The following is a 15,599-nucleotide window of genomic DNA, read 5'->3' as shown; positions in this document are numbered from 1 at the left end:
GGTGTATGACTATTGAGAGGTTTTAGCGATAGTGCAGTGATTTTAGTCACTTGAAATAATGTATGACTTAGTATATGGTAACCAATTTCCCCTGAGAAATTTTGCAAGGCTCTTCGTAAAGCTGTGCTGTTGGCATAGCACCATTCAGATTGTTCTTGTGTCACAGGTATAATAATTTTGGAAGGATCTTTTGCACTCAATTGTAAACTTCTTTGATGGCATTTGATGATTAACTGGGCAATTAACTCAGAAATGGTAGGTGCTGTCTTTTTAGGTTGGTGGGATAAGAACATCCACTCCAAAACATGCAAAGGGTCAGACCGCATTGTCCAATAATAGCAGTAGAATGAAAATCAACACTGAAAATAAACACACTAGTACACGCTTCTGGGCATATCCAGTGAATTTATCTGCTTGTGATAGCCTGCTCTACTATTTCAAGAGTGGCTTTTGCCTCTGGTATTAATTTCCTGGGAGAATTTAGATCAGAGTCACCCTTAAGGACGTGAAATAAGGATGCTAATTGTGGGATGGTCAACCTTAGATAGGGTCTGAGCCAGTTTATGATACCGAAAAGTTCTTGTGCATCCTTTAAATTTTGAACTTTTGTTGAGAATTGAATTGTCTGGGGCTGTGTAGTCTGATCCATAATCTTGAGTCCAAGGTATTTCCAGGGTGGTTGCTCCTATACCTTTTCTGGTGCTACTTGCAGCCCAGATGTTTTTAGTGCTTGCATCAGGCTTGGCGAAAGCTGTGAAAGGTCTTTTTTAGTTGGTATTGCTCTTAAGATATCGTCCATATAGTGATAACAGTACGCCCCCGGAAATTGTTCTCTGACTGATGATAATGCCTGAGCAACATGCTACGGACAAATTGTGGGGCTGTTTTTTATACCTTGTGGCAAAACTTTCCATTGGTAATTCTCCACTGGTGCAGCGTTTTTAATAGAAGGCACCATGAAAGCAAACTTTGGGGTATCATTTGGATGTAAAGAAATAGTAAAGAAACAATATTTTAGCTCCACAATTAGGATATCCCAGGTAGCAGGAATCACTGTAGGAGATGGCTGGCGTGCCCAGTTGTACAGTGCCCATGCTCTCCATGACTGAATTGATTTTTCTCAAGTCATGGAGCAGTCTCCATTTCTTGGACTTATTTTTTATAACAAAGACTGGCATGTTCCAAGGGCTTGTGGATGGTTGTATGTACCCTTGAGCCAGTTGTTCCTATACTAAAGATATGAGGGTGTGTAGCTTCTCTTTCTCTAGGGGCCACCTGTGGTACCTGCACAGGTTGAGTTGTAAGCCATTTTAGGGCTAGTGTAGGATACTTTATGCTTTAGAGCAGTGGTCCCTGTTAAAAATCCATCCCCACCTGGACTCCCCATGCAGATACAACATCTCTTCCCCACAGGTTAAGAGGTGCTGCAGTGATGTAAGATCAAATTGTAGCTCTTTGACCCTCAGGATTTTTGACCAACACAGATCTATTACTCAAACAGCTGTGGTGGTGCCTCCAAGGCCAGCAACATCAGATCCCACAGGCGTGCTGGGCCATGAGGAAGGCCAAATGTTGGTTGATGATGACATTTGCCCCTGTGTCAGTCATGCTACTGATCTTTATTTGTGAGCGTCTTTCCTGAGGCATCGTGATAATACACACCACGTGACCTTTGTCCAAAATACCTGAGGTTCTTCTGTCAACCTGAAGCCTTGATTTCCCATACCTTGGGATCTGGTTTTGGGACAGAAGACTTAACTGGGATGAGTTGAGCTATTTGGGTTTTTTCAGTCACAGGTGGAGTAGGGGTTGACACTACTGTATGTATTTACCCAGTAAAATCTGAGTCTAGAACACCAGAACTACCAGTCCAGGTGTAGCTCCAGCAGCAGCAGCAGTGAACTCATGGCGGCAGCAGTGATTTTAGAATCTCCCAATCCACTGCTGCTTCTGGGTATTGCATGTAGTTGGTACCCTGGTACCCTTGATGATGCGTTTCCCAGGCCAGCCCACGAGTAAGAGCAATGACTGGGCACAGCCCATGGAGGCTGGTTCAAAGGTGTGGTCTCGAAGCTGGGTCAGTCAGCTCCGGGAGGACGTGGTCTAAGTGTGTCTGTGATGGCAGGGAGTGTGTGTGTCTCCAGAGCGTGCAGGTGAAATGGTCACGCAGGCACAGCTGGGACAGCTGCACAGTGCTCTGTCTCTGTGGGAGCTGTGTGCCCCTGCAGAGTGGTGGCAAAGCCAGTGTAGTCTGGTGCTGTCACATAGTGTGTGTGGCTCAGTGGCAGACACTGCTCCACAGCTAGTGAAAGGCTCTGCTTCATAGCAGCTCAGGGCAGGGCACAGAGCAGCAGAACAGGCAGTCGTGGCTTCAGGGGTCTCGGCCAGTGCGGCAGGGCACAGGGGAGCTGAGTGTCTCTGCTGCTTGGGACAGCACCACAGCAGCTTGGTTCGACTGCAGCAGCAGGACATTCTGGCATGTTGTCTCTGCCTGTGGCAGCGGCACAGTGCTGGGCAGCCACAGGACGTTCTGAGGGCAGGTCATCCCATCCTAGGAAGCTTCATGGCTCCGTGTGCCTTTGTGGTGTGATGTGGCTGATCCACCCACCCTCCTCCCACACACCCCTGGCGCAGCACCCACGTTTCCCACCGTCTCACCCAGTGCCCTGTTCTCACCACATGCCTTCACAGGTGGTGCCTGCAGCGTTCCCTCCACTGTCCTTGTGTCCTGCTCATTCCCCAGCTGTCTTAGCAAGTCCAGGATGAGCCTCCAGGGCTTGATAACGTTGATGACTGTCTCACTGGCAATAGTGGCTGCTTCAAGTATGTATCTGCCAGCCCATTCCCACATTTTTACGTCCAGGGCGGCCCTTTGGACACATCCAGTCTGTGCCTCTCACACCCCTTTATCAAGTAAAGCCTGTTTATCATACTTGATTCCTCTGTTCCTTAAAACAAAAGTCCATACCTGGAGGGTAGGGTTTTCCAGTCCCATAGCCCACACTCCCATTTTCCTGGTGGTGTCTTAAAGGGGTCCAGACCCATGTAGCTCTCCACGCCGCTCTTTGCAGCTCTCCAGACTGCTCACGGCTCTCCACGCTGCCCCGCCAGGATTCTGTGCTCTTCCCACTTGTCTTCACAGCTCTCCACACTGCAGGCAGCTGTTTCCTGCTGCCCCTCTGTCTCCCTGCTCTACCCACGACAGCTTGTTCTATCATGCTGGCATCGCCAGTTGTTGATGCTGGAGACAGGAATGTGATCAGAACACACTGAGTTTATGCAGCAGCAGCTGAAGTTTATTGTTGGAATCCCCTTTTGTAGGGGCTTCAAACTTCCCCCTCTTACAAACGTGATTGGTGAAGGGTCTTGGCACTGCCCAGCTCACTGGCAATGACATGGGTGCATTCATGGTTCAGTGGGATTGGCTGGGATCTCCTGTTTGAGTTTGAATCTGACCCATTGTTAATGTACCTGGGGACTTGTTTACTCCTATTCTATAACGAGCCTGGCTGGTTCGTTGGCTGATCGAGTTGGTGTCATGGCCTCTTTATCTGTGCAGCTTACAGACCAGCTGTAGCTGTCACAGTAAAAGTCCTCAATCACACAACCTTGTTTATTAATATTAGTAGCACAGTTTGTTTCCACTTACAACTACTCTCTTTTTCTAATAAATACAATAATTTCTACTCGGTATTAATTTTAAGGAAGATGTTAATGTTTCTCTTAGGCCTATTTTTGCTATCTTTTTCCTCTACCTGATTATTTTCTAATAAATTTGGCAAATAATTGATTTTCTCTCTTAAATCTGAAGTCAGGGCTAACAATCAGTAATGCATCATCAAAATAATTTATAAAATTTTCAAACGTGATTCAATTAAGTAACCTCTGGTTTTGCTACAGAAGGGCCTATAGCATAGAGGCAGATACTGAAGGATATTTCATGTTCCTGGCTGGGTAGCTGTGTGTTAGCCAAAGGATACTTGCAATTTTTCTAAAGTTGGCCTGTGGTAACAATGCTTGTGGGTATCTATCTTCATGTTAATAGTGATTTAACTTAAATTACCTGCTCTCTCACCTGCAGCCTGGTCAGCATGTGTTGAACTGAAAAACTGAAGAGTAGATTTTATACTTGTTTGAATTTAAAGACTTGGTGGTTTTCTTCATAAACTCTGCAAGTTATTACAGAATGGTTTGTGGTTGTGGGACTTTAAAGCTCATCCAGTTCCAGCCCCCTGCCATGGGCAGGAGCACCTTGCACTAGACCAACTTGCTCCAACCCTCATCCAACCTGGCCTTGAAGACTTCCAGGGATGGGGCAGTCACAGCTTCTCTTAGCAACCTGTGCCAGGGCCTCACCACTCTCACAGACAAGAATTTCTTCCCAATATCCCATCTGACCCTGCCTTTCTTATGCTTCCTCATTTGGTATTTTGGGATGGAAGCTGACAGTCTGAGTTTGCATTCCTGCTGCTGGTGTTTGCACATGTGGGGAACCTTTATCACAGCTATAACTTTCTCCTTGCAGGCTTCACAGAGCTCAGTGTGCAATTAAACAGACTCAGGTAACTGTTCAGAAAATAGGAAGGGAGATTGAAGAAAAGCTGAGATGTACATCTACAAGGAATGAACTGGTATGTTTGATTTATTAAAACCTTATTTTATGGGCTTGCTGAAGCATCTGACTGATGTCTTGACTGTAAGCTTGTGGTTTTTTTGTTAACACTTGATCTTGAAATTTTTCTTTACACCTGTCCTTTTAAATGGGAGCTCATCTGAGAGCTGTGTAGTATTAGTTTGAGTTGTGTGAGTTACTTAAATGGATTGATAAATTGCTTATCCTGTTTTTACTTTTATTTTGTACAATTATGCTATTGAAGCATAACCATTGCACAGTACACGAAAGAGGTCTTTCAGGAAAAACAAACTTCTAATGATTTATAAGAAACTTGACAGGACTGAGGTTATCTTCTTGTACCCTGACTCCCTTTGGATGAACAGAATTCATGCAAATGCTGTCACTCAAGTGACATATTCATTTTAAACAAAAATTGTACCAGTTCTTACGGCTTTTGACAATTGGTTTTGTCTGCTCTCCTCCCCTCCCCAGAGAAGTCTGCTGACATTAATTTCTGCTTTCTGCCCAGGAAAGCTGATGTTGGTTCAAAGATGAATTGAACCAAGGAGTGGTTTGTGGCAACTTCATTATGTTGGTACTCACTGGTGTGTGTCTGGTGCCTTGTAAAGGGCACATTTGCAGTGTGAAGTTAATTTACTGCTGTAAAGCAGATTCTGAATTGAGAGTACTCAGCTAAATTCCAAAAGTGTCAGACCCGGTTCCAGGATTTGACAAAATGGGAAAAATGGGAGCTTGATTACCTGCTGTGATTACAGGGGTTACATTGTAGATGAAGAGGTGAAGAAGTCACCTTCCATAAGGGGCAGTATAAAATCTCTTGAGAGTCATTCCAGCCCAGAGTTTTTTTGCCTTCTTTTGGTATCTTGACTGTTTATTCATAACGTTTTCAGTCCCTGCTTGCAAAGAATTTAATTTTTAAATATCGGAGAGCAAAACTATATCATATGATCCTAGTATGTTTTTGGTTGGAAGGGATGTTAGCTCATCCATTTCCAACACCTTGCCATAGGCAGGCATACCTTCCATTAGACTAGGCTGCTCCAAGCCCTGTCCAGCCTGGCCTTGAACACACTTCCAGGCATGGGGCAGCCACTGTTTCTGTGGGGAACCTGTGCCAGGACCTTCTCACCCTCAGAGCCAAGAATTTCGTTACCAATATCTCAACTAACCCTGCTTTCTGGCAGTGGGAAGCCATTCCCCCTTGTCCTGCCATTTCAGGCCCTTGTCCATACTCCTTCTCTGGCTCTCTTGGACCACCTGGTTCTAAGGTCTCCCTGGAGCTTCTTCTGTTCTCCAGGCTGAACACTCTCAGTTTTTTCTTTGTATCCTCTTATTCTCATGGTCCTGAAGCTGGGAATTGAATCTAATAGTGCAGCTTGAACATCTCCAGCCTTTTTCCAGCTCCTGCCTCCACTTTGTATAGACTTCTTTCTCCTCACTTTCCTTCTTGCTGGTGAGCCCTTTGCCAGGAAATGAATGCTCATCCTGCTGCTAGTGCTGTGCTGTCAGTTTTTATGTCCTGGTGAAGCACTGTTCTTAGTTTTTGGTCTGGGTTCAAGAGAGGAGATGCATCCCACAGGAGGTGCAAGCACTGTGGCACACAGCTGCGTTGCTTTCCTTCTGAAGCAGCAAAATTATTAGAGTTTTTGGAGAACTTTCGTGTGGTAATCTATGAACTCAGTTCTTAGGTGGGTGCTAATCTAAGATGTACTGTTTTTTCCTTCCCTCCTATCACCTTTTCATGAAATTGCTTCTGTGCAGAGAAATTTTTTTTTTAAAAGCTGTATTTCTTCCCATAGAAAAAGGAGAGTGAGTGTTTACAGTTGAAGATCCTGGTGCTACGTAATGAGCTGGAGCGACAGAAGAAGGCCCTTGGTCAAGAAGTAGCCTTGTTGCATAAGCAAAAAAGTAATTTACTTGACAGAGGTAAGTGTAGAAATCTTAGTGTAGTTTATGACCAGAATGAAAATGCTGGTTTCTTTTCTATTTTCATTGGCTGTAATGTGCTTGTGTTTTTTCTTTATCTGAAATTTGCAGCCAGGTGTAATTTTTTCACTCTCTGTGTTATACTGAGTTTTAGACAGCAGTTTCTGGTATCTTGTCTCTAAATAACTTCTTACTATGACACCTCTCCAAAGTAATCTTAAATCTGTGTTTAGTTGACATTTTATGAGAACATCAGAAGAACTACAGTATAGTACAGTAAACATTGCTGTGATAAAGGGACTTCATAATGCCATGAGGGATGTTGCTGTACCTGTGATTTGGATTCAGTTTTAAGCATTAGAAGACAAAAATCCTTCTTAATATTTTGATATGTAAGTGACAGATGAAATGCTCAGTCATCTTGGCATCATCTTTACTGGGCATGTCTCCTGTAGTGAAATGCTGTATCACTGCCTCTTTGAAGCTCACCAAGACCAAGCTACATGTTTGATCTTGTTGCAGAATTTTTTATTTTTAATACTTAGTTGAGTCTAAAGTAATTAGTCACTACAAAAAGGATGGTTTTTACCATGTACTTTATTCTGGCTATGCAAGTAGTGAGACCCCATAACTGGACTACTGTACTGTGTGGTTGTGAGAGGAATAGGTATTAATGGAGGATGAAATCTGATGGGTTGTATTTGGCTGGGGAATGATGTATAGTGCATGAAGACAGGTACTGACATCCTCCTGTGCTGACATTCTCTATTTTGGGAGCATAATATGGAAAATGGGAGGATAAGAATAAGTGGAGGATTATTGCCAACATTTTGTCAGTATCTACTTTTAAAACTTTGGATAACTAAGAATATACTTTATACTATTTTTTTTCCTGATTCCTCTGTTGCTTAGAAAATGCATTTGGGACTGAATACCAGAAACTTGAAGAGCATAATGAATCTCTGTATGAATTAAGAAAGGAATGCACTGCTAAGAGGTAAAAGGACCTGTGTTTGTTCTGTAACTGGAAAAAAATATAAGCTTGAGAGCAGGCCATTGAAAATGGGACTTATGGTACCAAAATCTTCCTCGTGTTGCCCTAAAACTTCTGTTAAAGCATCCTTGCTACAGTTTGTAGATATCTAAAGTGATAATTACCAGTGGCAAGTCTAGAAGAGAATAGATGGTTGGTTGTACATGTAGACTCTGATAGGACTTTTAGGTGTGTTTGTGTTGTTCCACAGCTTTGTAACACCAGATTCTTGCAGTCAAAATATGTCTATAATGTATGGTATGAAAACATGTTTTCATGGCTGAAAACAAAAATTAGCTTTGTGTGCTATGTTTTTTGGGGGTGGATTTACCTAACTTTTTTGAGGATAGGAGGTGATAATTGGAAAGCTGCAGAAGGGATATGACAGCTCGATACCTTTATTTGGAGCTTTTGAAGAAAATAATAATTTTGGTATCTCTTTTCCCAAAGAGAACAGTTTTTGAAGACAAATGCCCAGCAGACTATTCGATGCAAGCAGTTGCTGTCGGAGCTATCCTACATCTACCCTATTGATTTGGTATGTTTTCAACATCCTGACAATCTGCACAATGTGAAATGGATTTCCTATGTATTACATTGCAAATAAATATTCTGCCTTATTTGTGACATATCTACTCTTTGCTCATTCTGTTGATTTTTCTTATATTCGGCTTTTAGATTACAGACTTTACCAGGAGGGAGCTTATGCCAGCACCTCTTACACAGTGTCCTCTATGAAAATAGAATAGCTGTAATTTAATGGCTGTTTTCCATTCTGTGTACAATTACATAAAACAACCCTGACAGTAGGCCAGCTGAGAGCACAGAAACATGTGTTAAAATGTTGAGCTTCAGAATCTTTTATGTAATGAATTAATATAAACTTCTTTACTCTTTAAAAAAGTTGCATTTATTTTCTGAACTATGGGAGATGTATATTAAAATACCGTGTCAATCACTCTAAATTTAGTTAAATATTTAGGTTATTTTGTTTTATTTTAATTTATTGTTTGTTAGCTTTGTCATCACGTTCTTGCAGGTTTTGGTGTTCTGGATGTTGTTGTTCCATGCTCACTTTCCACTGTTGATTTTAAATTTACAGAATAACCAAAAGGATTACTTTGTTTGTGGAGTCAAGCTTCCTAATTCTGAAGACTTTCAAGGTAGCTGCATATTCCCAAAGTAGTTGTTACAGTTAACACTGCTTCTAAACTTCGTAAAATTAAGAAAATGAGTAGTAATAGCTTGAGGTCCAAATTTTTTACCAGAAAGATTTAGACTAGAAGAAAACTTGCAAATTATTTGTTAGTACTTCCTAGCTAAAGCAAAGGAGGTTTATTTTGACTCTTAGTAAAACACCTCTGTGTTCTAAGACTGCATATTGAAACGCTGGAGCAGGTTGCCTAGAGAGGCAGCCAAGTCTCCATCCTTGGGGATGCTCAGAACCCAGCTGGAACACAGTCCTGGGGACAACCTGCTCTGAGCTGGGGATGAGGACTGTGCCATTCCCAGAGGTGTCTTCCAAACTCAGTGATTCTTGAAAATACTTGTGCCTGACCTAAAATTCCACTGGGGCTACTTTTAGTCTATAAATCTTGGTGGGGCAACAGGCATAAATCCCCATTTGGTTTGCTGTAGTTGCCAGTGAACTTGCCACATAAATACCTCGCAAAAAAAAAAAAAAGACTTTGACCTCTCTGACAGTATAGAATACTTTACAAGTGACCTTCTACTTTAACTGTCAACCCTCATCCTGTTGCAGAAACAAATAGATCATATGCCTGCCTGTATAACAGTTGTACAGGTAACTGCATGCATTCATCTACAAATGTTTGATGTGAACTGGAAATTCATTAAAATCCCCTTAAAATTTTTTTGCTCCCAGTTCTTGTTCATTCTAGTTTCTTAAGCAAAAACCTCCATCAAATGTCTAACTTTTTAAAGCCACCTCATAGTAATTAACTTGTACTAATAATATATATATTGGATGCTAGAATATTGGAGGAATAACCTTTAAAACAAATTAATTTGTCAGTAGGACAAAAATCAGTCTGTTGCTTTGTTTCCCTGATTGCACTAAATGCAGTAATGAACTCAGTTTGCTAACTCTTGAGGAATCAGTAGTGTGCCATCTTCTGGCCTGTTCTTAGTTTCCTGGCATTAATTCTTTGCAAAAGAATTACTAATTCTTTATCCAAGTCTCTAGAAGTATTGTATTGTGAGGAAGAAGTACTAAGCATTCAATTTAGTGAAAACAGGCAGTTAAATTTGAAACCCAGCTGTCTGGCATGGATATTATCTCAGACTCAGTATATACTATCTCTTAAAAGATTAGGTGTCTGAAGGGTCAAAAAAAAATCCCTAAAAAAGCCAGTTTTGCTGCAAATTTTGAACCTTTTTTACAAAATCCATTTTGACAGGAGTGTAACTTAAATACATATATTATGACAGGCTCTGATAGAGCTTAGTATGGTTGCTGAATATCATAAGCTTTCTTAAAGGTCCTCTGTTTATGGTTTCATCGATGCATCAGAAAGGATGAATGTTGTGCTGTCTGTATCCCTTAAAAAGAATTAAAAATAGAGAAAAGAGAAAGGAAAAGCCTTTATATGGCTAAAAGATGTAGTTTCAATTGCAAGATCTATGTGTATTCCTGGCAGGTGAAGCTTTAAGGTTGAAACCTTAAATGTCAAATTGAAAATGATACTTTAAAACAACGGGTTAATCTAAGTTTTTCCAGCTATTGGCAGAGAACAGAGTTCATAGCTTTGGGTCAGTGACTCTCCAACTGATCTCACTCCTGAATAAAGCTGAGGGGGAATGCAGCTTTCCCCTGATCCCTCTCACACGTGTCAGCTCCATCTAGAGAAATGCAGAAAGCTTAATACTTGAGTTTTGTCTTGGGAATTTTGTTTCATTTTTCCCATCTCTTCTTTACCCTCCCCCATCCTGGCAGTGTAGCTTTGAAAGTAAAATTTGCAGGAGAACAAGCCACCACCAGTTTTGTGTGCCTCATCACAAGAGGCAAACACAACACTGAAGTGCAAACCCTTGTAAAGCATGGAGCAGAATGACTCCAGGCCTCCTCCTGTCCTTAGTTCTAAGAGCTACATTAATTGTTGTTCTCTGAGCAATAAAGATGGATACTAGGATTCAGTGGATACAATTTAACAGTAGAATATTTTTGTCATTGACAGCAAAAGATGATGGAAGCATCGCTGTTGCCCTGGGCTACACCGCTCACCTAGTTTCCATGATATCCTTCTTCTTACAAGTGCCACTCAGGTATCCCATAATTCACAAGGGCTCCCGGTCTACAATCAAAGACAATATAAACGACAAGCTGACAGAGAAAGAGCGAGAGTGAGTATATTGTAAATACGCTCATCTACTTTATGCAAAACAACAAATCAACACTAAAAAAACCCTTCTTAAACAGCTTTGGGTAGTCTGAGTTGATATGGAATTTGAAGTTACTTACTACTGCTTTCAGTAGCCATGGAATAGTTGGTGAGTTTCTTGTTGGAATTTTGGGATGCAATAGAGTAACTCAGCTTTGTTATTCTGGGTCTGTTGGCATGTATATGGCTTTGATTTGGCATCCTGAATGCTAGAAAAACTTAGGTAGTGTTTCTTAGTGTTTCATGAGTTTTGGTTTCTGTTTGGAAAACTTGCCTTTTATGTTTTGCTATCTGTAGTTTATTCCCATAGCCAGTAGCAAATTAGTTTCACTGGGGAGCTGCTGCCACATGCTGCCAGAATAGTGGTTGATAAATGGGAGAAAACAAATAGCTTCCTTTTAACAGTTTTCTAATCAATTGAAAAAGCACAGTAACCTGCCACTTACTGTAAATCAACTGAATATTCAATGTAGAGCTTTTAATTTGTTCTGTGATGATTGTCTTTGAAAATGTAGCTACACTCTTATTGTTTTCCTTCTAGGAAACCATCTTAAAATTCACTCTCTGAATGTCTTCTCCTGTGTTTTGGAACTTTACTTATTTTCCCACTGTCTTTGCACCTGTGTGCTCTAACACAAAATTAGTGGCAACTACTGGTTAAGGTTCCCTTTGTAGCCTGAAGCCACTGAACTGCCAGGAATGCAGCACTGACCATTGGTTCATGCTCCATTCAGATTCTGGGCACTGGCAAAGTTTGCCCAGAGAGTTTATGGAGTACCCATCCTGGAAGTGTTCAAGGCCAGGTTGGATGGGGCTTGGAGCAACCTGGTCTAGCTGAAGGTGTCCCCACCCTGGCAGGGGGTTGGAATGAGATGAGCTTTTGAAGTCCCTTACAACTCAGGAATTCTGTGACCCTATGTGTGTGTATGGATGGCTGCAGTCAGACTTGCAGCATCAATAACTTCATTTTTCTACAAAAGTTTGAAAAAGGAGCAAAGGAAATGCCTGGGGGGAAATGAACTTGTGGAAAGTAGCTGACTCTGTTGTCAGGAAGCTGTGAAAAGCCAAATTCTTCTTTTTGGAAATACGCAAAGTATTACAACATTTTAACACTAATTCCTCATAATCCAAATAAAGATGGAAGGGTTTTATTGTGCCTAGTTGACAGGATTGGGGTGCTTGAAGGTGTTTGATTTCTCTTTGAAGGTTAGTGACTTGTGGCAGGTCAGGCAAGGTAATTTAAGATTTAAACTTGCTGTGAGGTCTTCCTGTTTTGACACCATAAAACACAACTATATAATTATGTCCTGCAAAGTAATTTTAATAACCATTTTAATAACTTGTCTGAACACACTTCCTGGGTACCTTAATAGAACATTGACCTGTTTTGCTTCAGTGTAGTTCTTGAAGCAGATGATCATACTTGTTCCTGTACATCACTTTGAAAAGGGTTGCAAACTAGAACATTTGTATCTTGAAAACAAATTTCTGAGTAGTAGAACTCCCTGTGTGTGAGTGTGTAAAGATTAATTGAATTTCCTGCTCTCTCATACAGATTGGAAGGTTTAGTCCTACACAGCCTTCCAAACTCTTGTGGCTTAATAACACTTGATTTTACAACAGATTTCTGAAAAGTAGAGTGTTTAGCTAAGTAAATGAATCCCTGTTGGGCTATTTATCTGTGTTGTGCAAGATTTTTTCAGAGTTAGCTCCTGCTGGAGAGCTTCTCTTCCCAGCTATTGGAGAAACAATCCTACCAATTCCAAGGTCTTATGTCAAATGTTTAAAATTGCAATTTTCTTTCTAAACTAACAGATCATGTTTCTTCCTTGCTCCTAATTGTGTTGAGCACAGCAGTTAACATGCATTATTAAACCTCTTTATTTCAGTTACCTGTCCTTTAGCAGCTTTTCAAATTCCAGCATAAATTGTTGAGTAATTGCAGTGATGTAATCCCTGTAGTTGATCTTCACTATAACACATAGCATTTTTATTATTGACTGGCTTATACCTACATACTTGGCTTTTGGTTTTTTTTCATTGCAGGGTGTCGGAGGTTAGGATTTTTTTTTTTTTTCCTGTTTTTTTTTTCTTTTTCAGGAAATTTTTCTCTCATTTGCTGTCTAAGAGATGGGAACGACAGATACTTGAGAGACAAAAGATGTGGCCAGGAAGGGGGAAGGAGTGCAGTTTGCTTGTCTTTTAGCTGGGAGATTTTCTCTTGGGAAATGCAGAGATACTGCAAGAATTGGCTGGGGATCAGGGGCTGGGCTCAGCTCTCTCACTCTCTCAAGATCAGAGTGGAGACAGTTGAGGTTTTGGGCTGGACTGCTGCTGCCCAGGGGATTCACTGCTGCTGTGGAATTTTTTTGTCCTTCACTGCTTCTCCTTTCTGTGGGTGAGCCTCTGCTCGCAAGAGCAGCTGTTGAACTGGGACCTTTTCAACATCTAACCTCACTGGGAAGAGGACCCTGACCCCTCTCCTGAGGGAGTGTCTCTCAGCTGCTTCTGAAAGCCTGGGTGCCACTGCCCTGCCCTGTTGTTTTCCACCTGTGCTTTGGGCTTTTTCACTGCATTTCAACTCCACAAGTGGTGCCCAACCCCCACGGCTCCTGTCACTGGAGTTTTTGTTATGCTTGTTTCACCACACTGGGTGCACTCAAATTGTGCTAGGGAAGTTTTAGATTGAATATTAGGAAACATTTCTTCCCTGAAAATGTTGTCCAGCCCTGGTCCAGTGGTGGAGTCAGCATCCCTGGAGGGATTTAAAAACTTTGTGGATGAGGCACTTGAAACGTGGGTTAGTGGTGGCCTTGGCAGTGCTGGGTGAGTGGTTGGGTTTGGGATGTTCTTAAAGATCTAAGAACCTTAATGATTCTGTGAGTCTATGGATATATAATTCCCAAATTAAAGCTACTTAGCTTTACATATTACATAGCAATATGTTCTTCTCTCCAGTAATGAAGCTTGCTTGCAGAATAAATCACCTAAATTCTTTGGCAGTGTTCTGGTGGAACTGAAACCTAACACTTCATCACATGCTCAACAACAGAGTGAGAATTCTGAGAAGAAACTATTTCTGATGTATTCTGATACTGTCTCTCTCAAGCCCTGTATTTAATGCTTCTGTTAGTCTGCTCCTACATTTTTAATCAAGAATGACTGCCAGCGTAGGGCAAAATAAGGATTATTTTGGCTGGAGTGAGACATAAATTGTGACATTCCTTGTGCTGGTGTTGCTGCTCATGTCATAGTATTTTTGAGCATAAACAGCTTGGAAATATATATATATTCCTCTAAGAAGAGAAATAGGGGGTTTTAAGTTTAATCACCTTTCCGGTATGCTTTGTGTATCTGGACAAGTGAAGTGCACATTCAAACAAATTATTTGTATTTATATTTTTGCACTATCACTCTTACTATGTCTCTTAAAGATTTTCAAGAACTCTTACGTCCCTGCTAGGTAACTTGGAACTGGAAAACATTTCAAGAAATGAAATGTTTTATTGCATTGCAGAGTTATCTGATCTCCAGGAAAGGCTTTTTTTGTTTGTTTTGGGTTTTTTTTTTCTCTTTTTTTTTTTTTTTTTTTTTTTACCATATGTTTAAATATTGAATTTGTTGGTACTCGGTGTTATAAAGGCCAAAAATATATAAAACATTTAAAGATAAACAAACAGGAACCCAGACAGTAATGGAAGGAACCTGATCTAGTCTGGTGCATTTCTTTGCAGGAGTACTTGGCATTAGTCGAGCTAACAGTAAACAACTGTAAAGGTTTCCTTGGCATTTTTTAATTTATAGAAAGACTTTTTTTTTTCTTTCAGTCTGCCTGACAATCACAGATAGCAAAGGCCAAAGGATTCAAAAAGCTCCCATGCAAGTCTTGGGCATGTACATTGAGGCATCTGACATCTTTGCAGGCTTTTTATGACTGATGCACCTCAGGAACCAAAAGTGGTATGAAATGGTGTAGAGGGGGAGTGAAATTAAGGATGCTACCTACCATGGGTTACTTGTCCTTCTAAATATCTTTTGTTGACATTAAAATAGGAAACATCTGTCAATTGTAATACTGGGTTCTCATAGAAAATAGGATCAAAATACAGCTAAATAATAATATAGCTAAATGGGATAGGTTTGTTCCTGAAGTAATTTCCTGGAAACTATTTTTTCTGATGTGGAGTTACACCTCAAATTTGTCTTTTTCTGTGGCTCAGCTTGATCATTATTGAGAACCTCAAGCATGCCAGAAGATTGCAGTGATTAGTCAGTGTTTGTCTTGATGTTTGATTTTTCTAGGTGCTGTTACTTTGAAGGCCAGTTTGATTTAATTGCTGTAGCCTTTGTGGGAAGGGCAAATGCATAACTAAAAAAAACAACAGGTCGCCCTCCACCAGGATGGTGCAGACTTGTTGCAACTGAAGAATGTATCAAGCATGAACCACAGGTGCCCTTCTTGAGTCTGCAGTGTGGTTCTGTATTCCTTAAGGATGCAAATCATTGAGTAAGTTTATCTTAATACAACTAAAGTTGATGTGCAAGGTCTGCAGCACCTTTGCCTGTGGGGAATGTCGATGTATCTCCACAGTTTGACTGAATC

At 41.0% G+C, this 15,599-nt stretch overlaps 1 protein-coding gene across 4 annotated transcripts in view; it reads left to right on the top strand.

The window, feature by feature from the left end:
• The window catches only part of UVRAG (UV radiation resistance associated), a 95,933-nt gene that overhangs the window by 38,360 nt on the left and 41,974 nt on the right, over positions 1-15,599 (top strand). For 3 of the 4 annotated variants that reach the window (XM_083855898.1, XM_083855900.1, XM_083855901.1), the window contains 6 exons: positions 4,526-4,631; positions 6,436-6,562; positions 7,475-7,559; positions 8,046-8,133; positions 8,635-8,758; positions 10,793-10,958. In XM_083855898.1, coding sequence (XP_083712024.1) covers positions 4,526-4,631; positions 6,436-6,562; positions 7,475-7,559; positions 8,046-8,133; positions 8,635-8,758; positions 10,793-10,958 — 696 coding nt within the window. The remainder of the gene's footprint in view (positions 1-4,525; positions 4,632-6,435; positions 6,563-7,474; positions 7,560-8,045; positions 8,134-8,634; positions 8,759-10,792; positions 10,959-15,599) is intronic. The other variant, XM_083855899.1, reaches the window with a different exon arrangement.

The sequence above is a fragment of the Zosterops lateralis genome (assembly GCF_965231275.1).
Source record: "Zosterops lateralis genome assembly, chromosome: 2".
NCBI classification, from domain to species: Eukaryota; Metazoa; Chordata; class Aves; order Passeriformes; family Zosteropidae; genus Zosterops; species Zosterops lateralis.
Note: the sequence above shows the minus strand (reverse complement) of the source record. Positions and strands in the feature narration are given on the sequence as shown.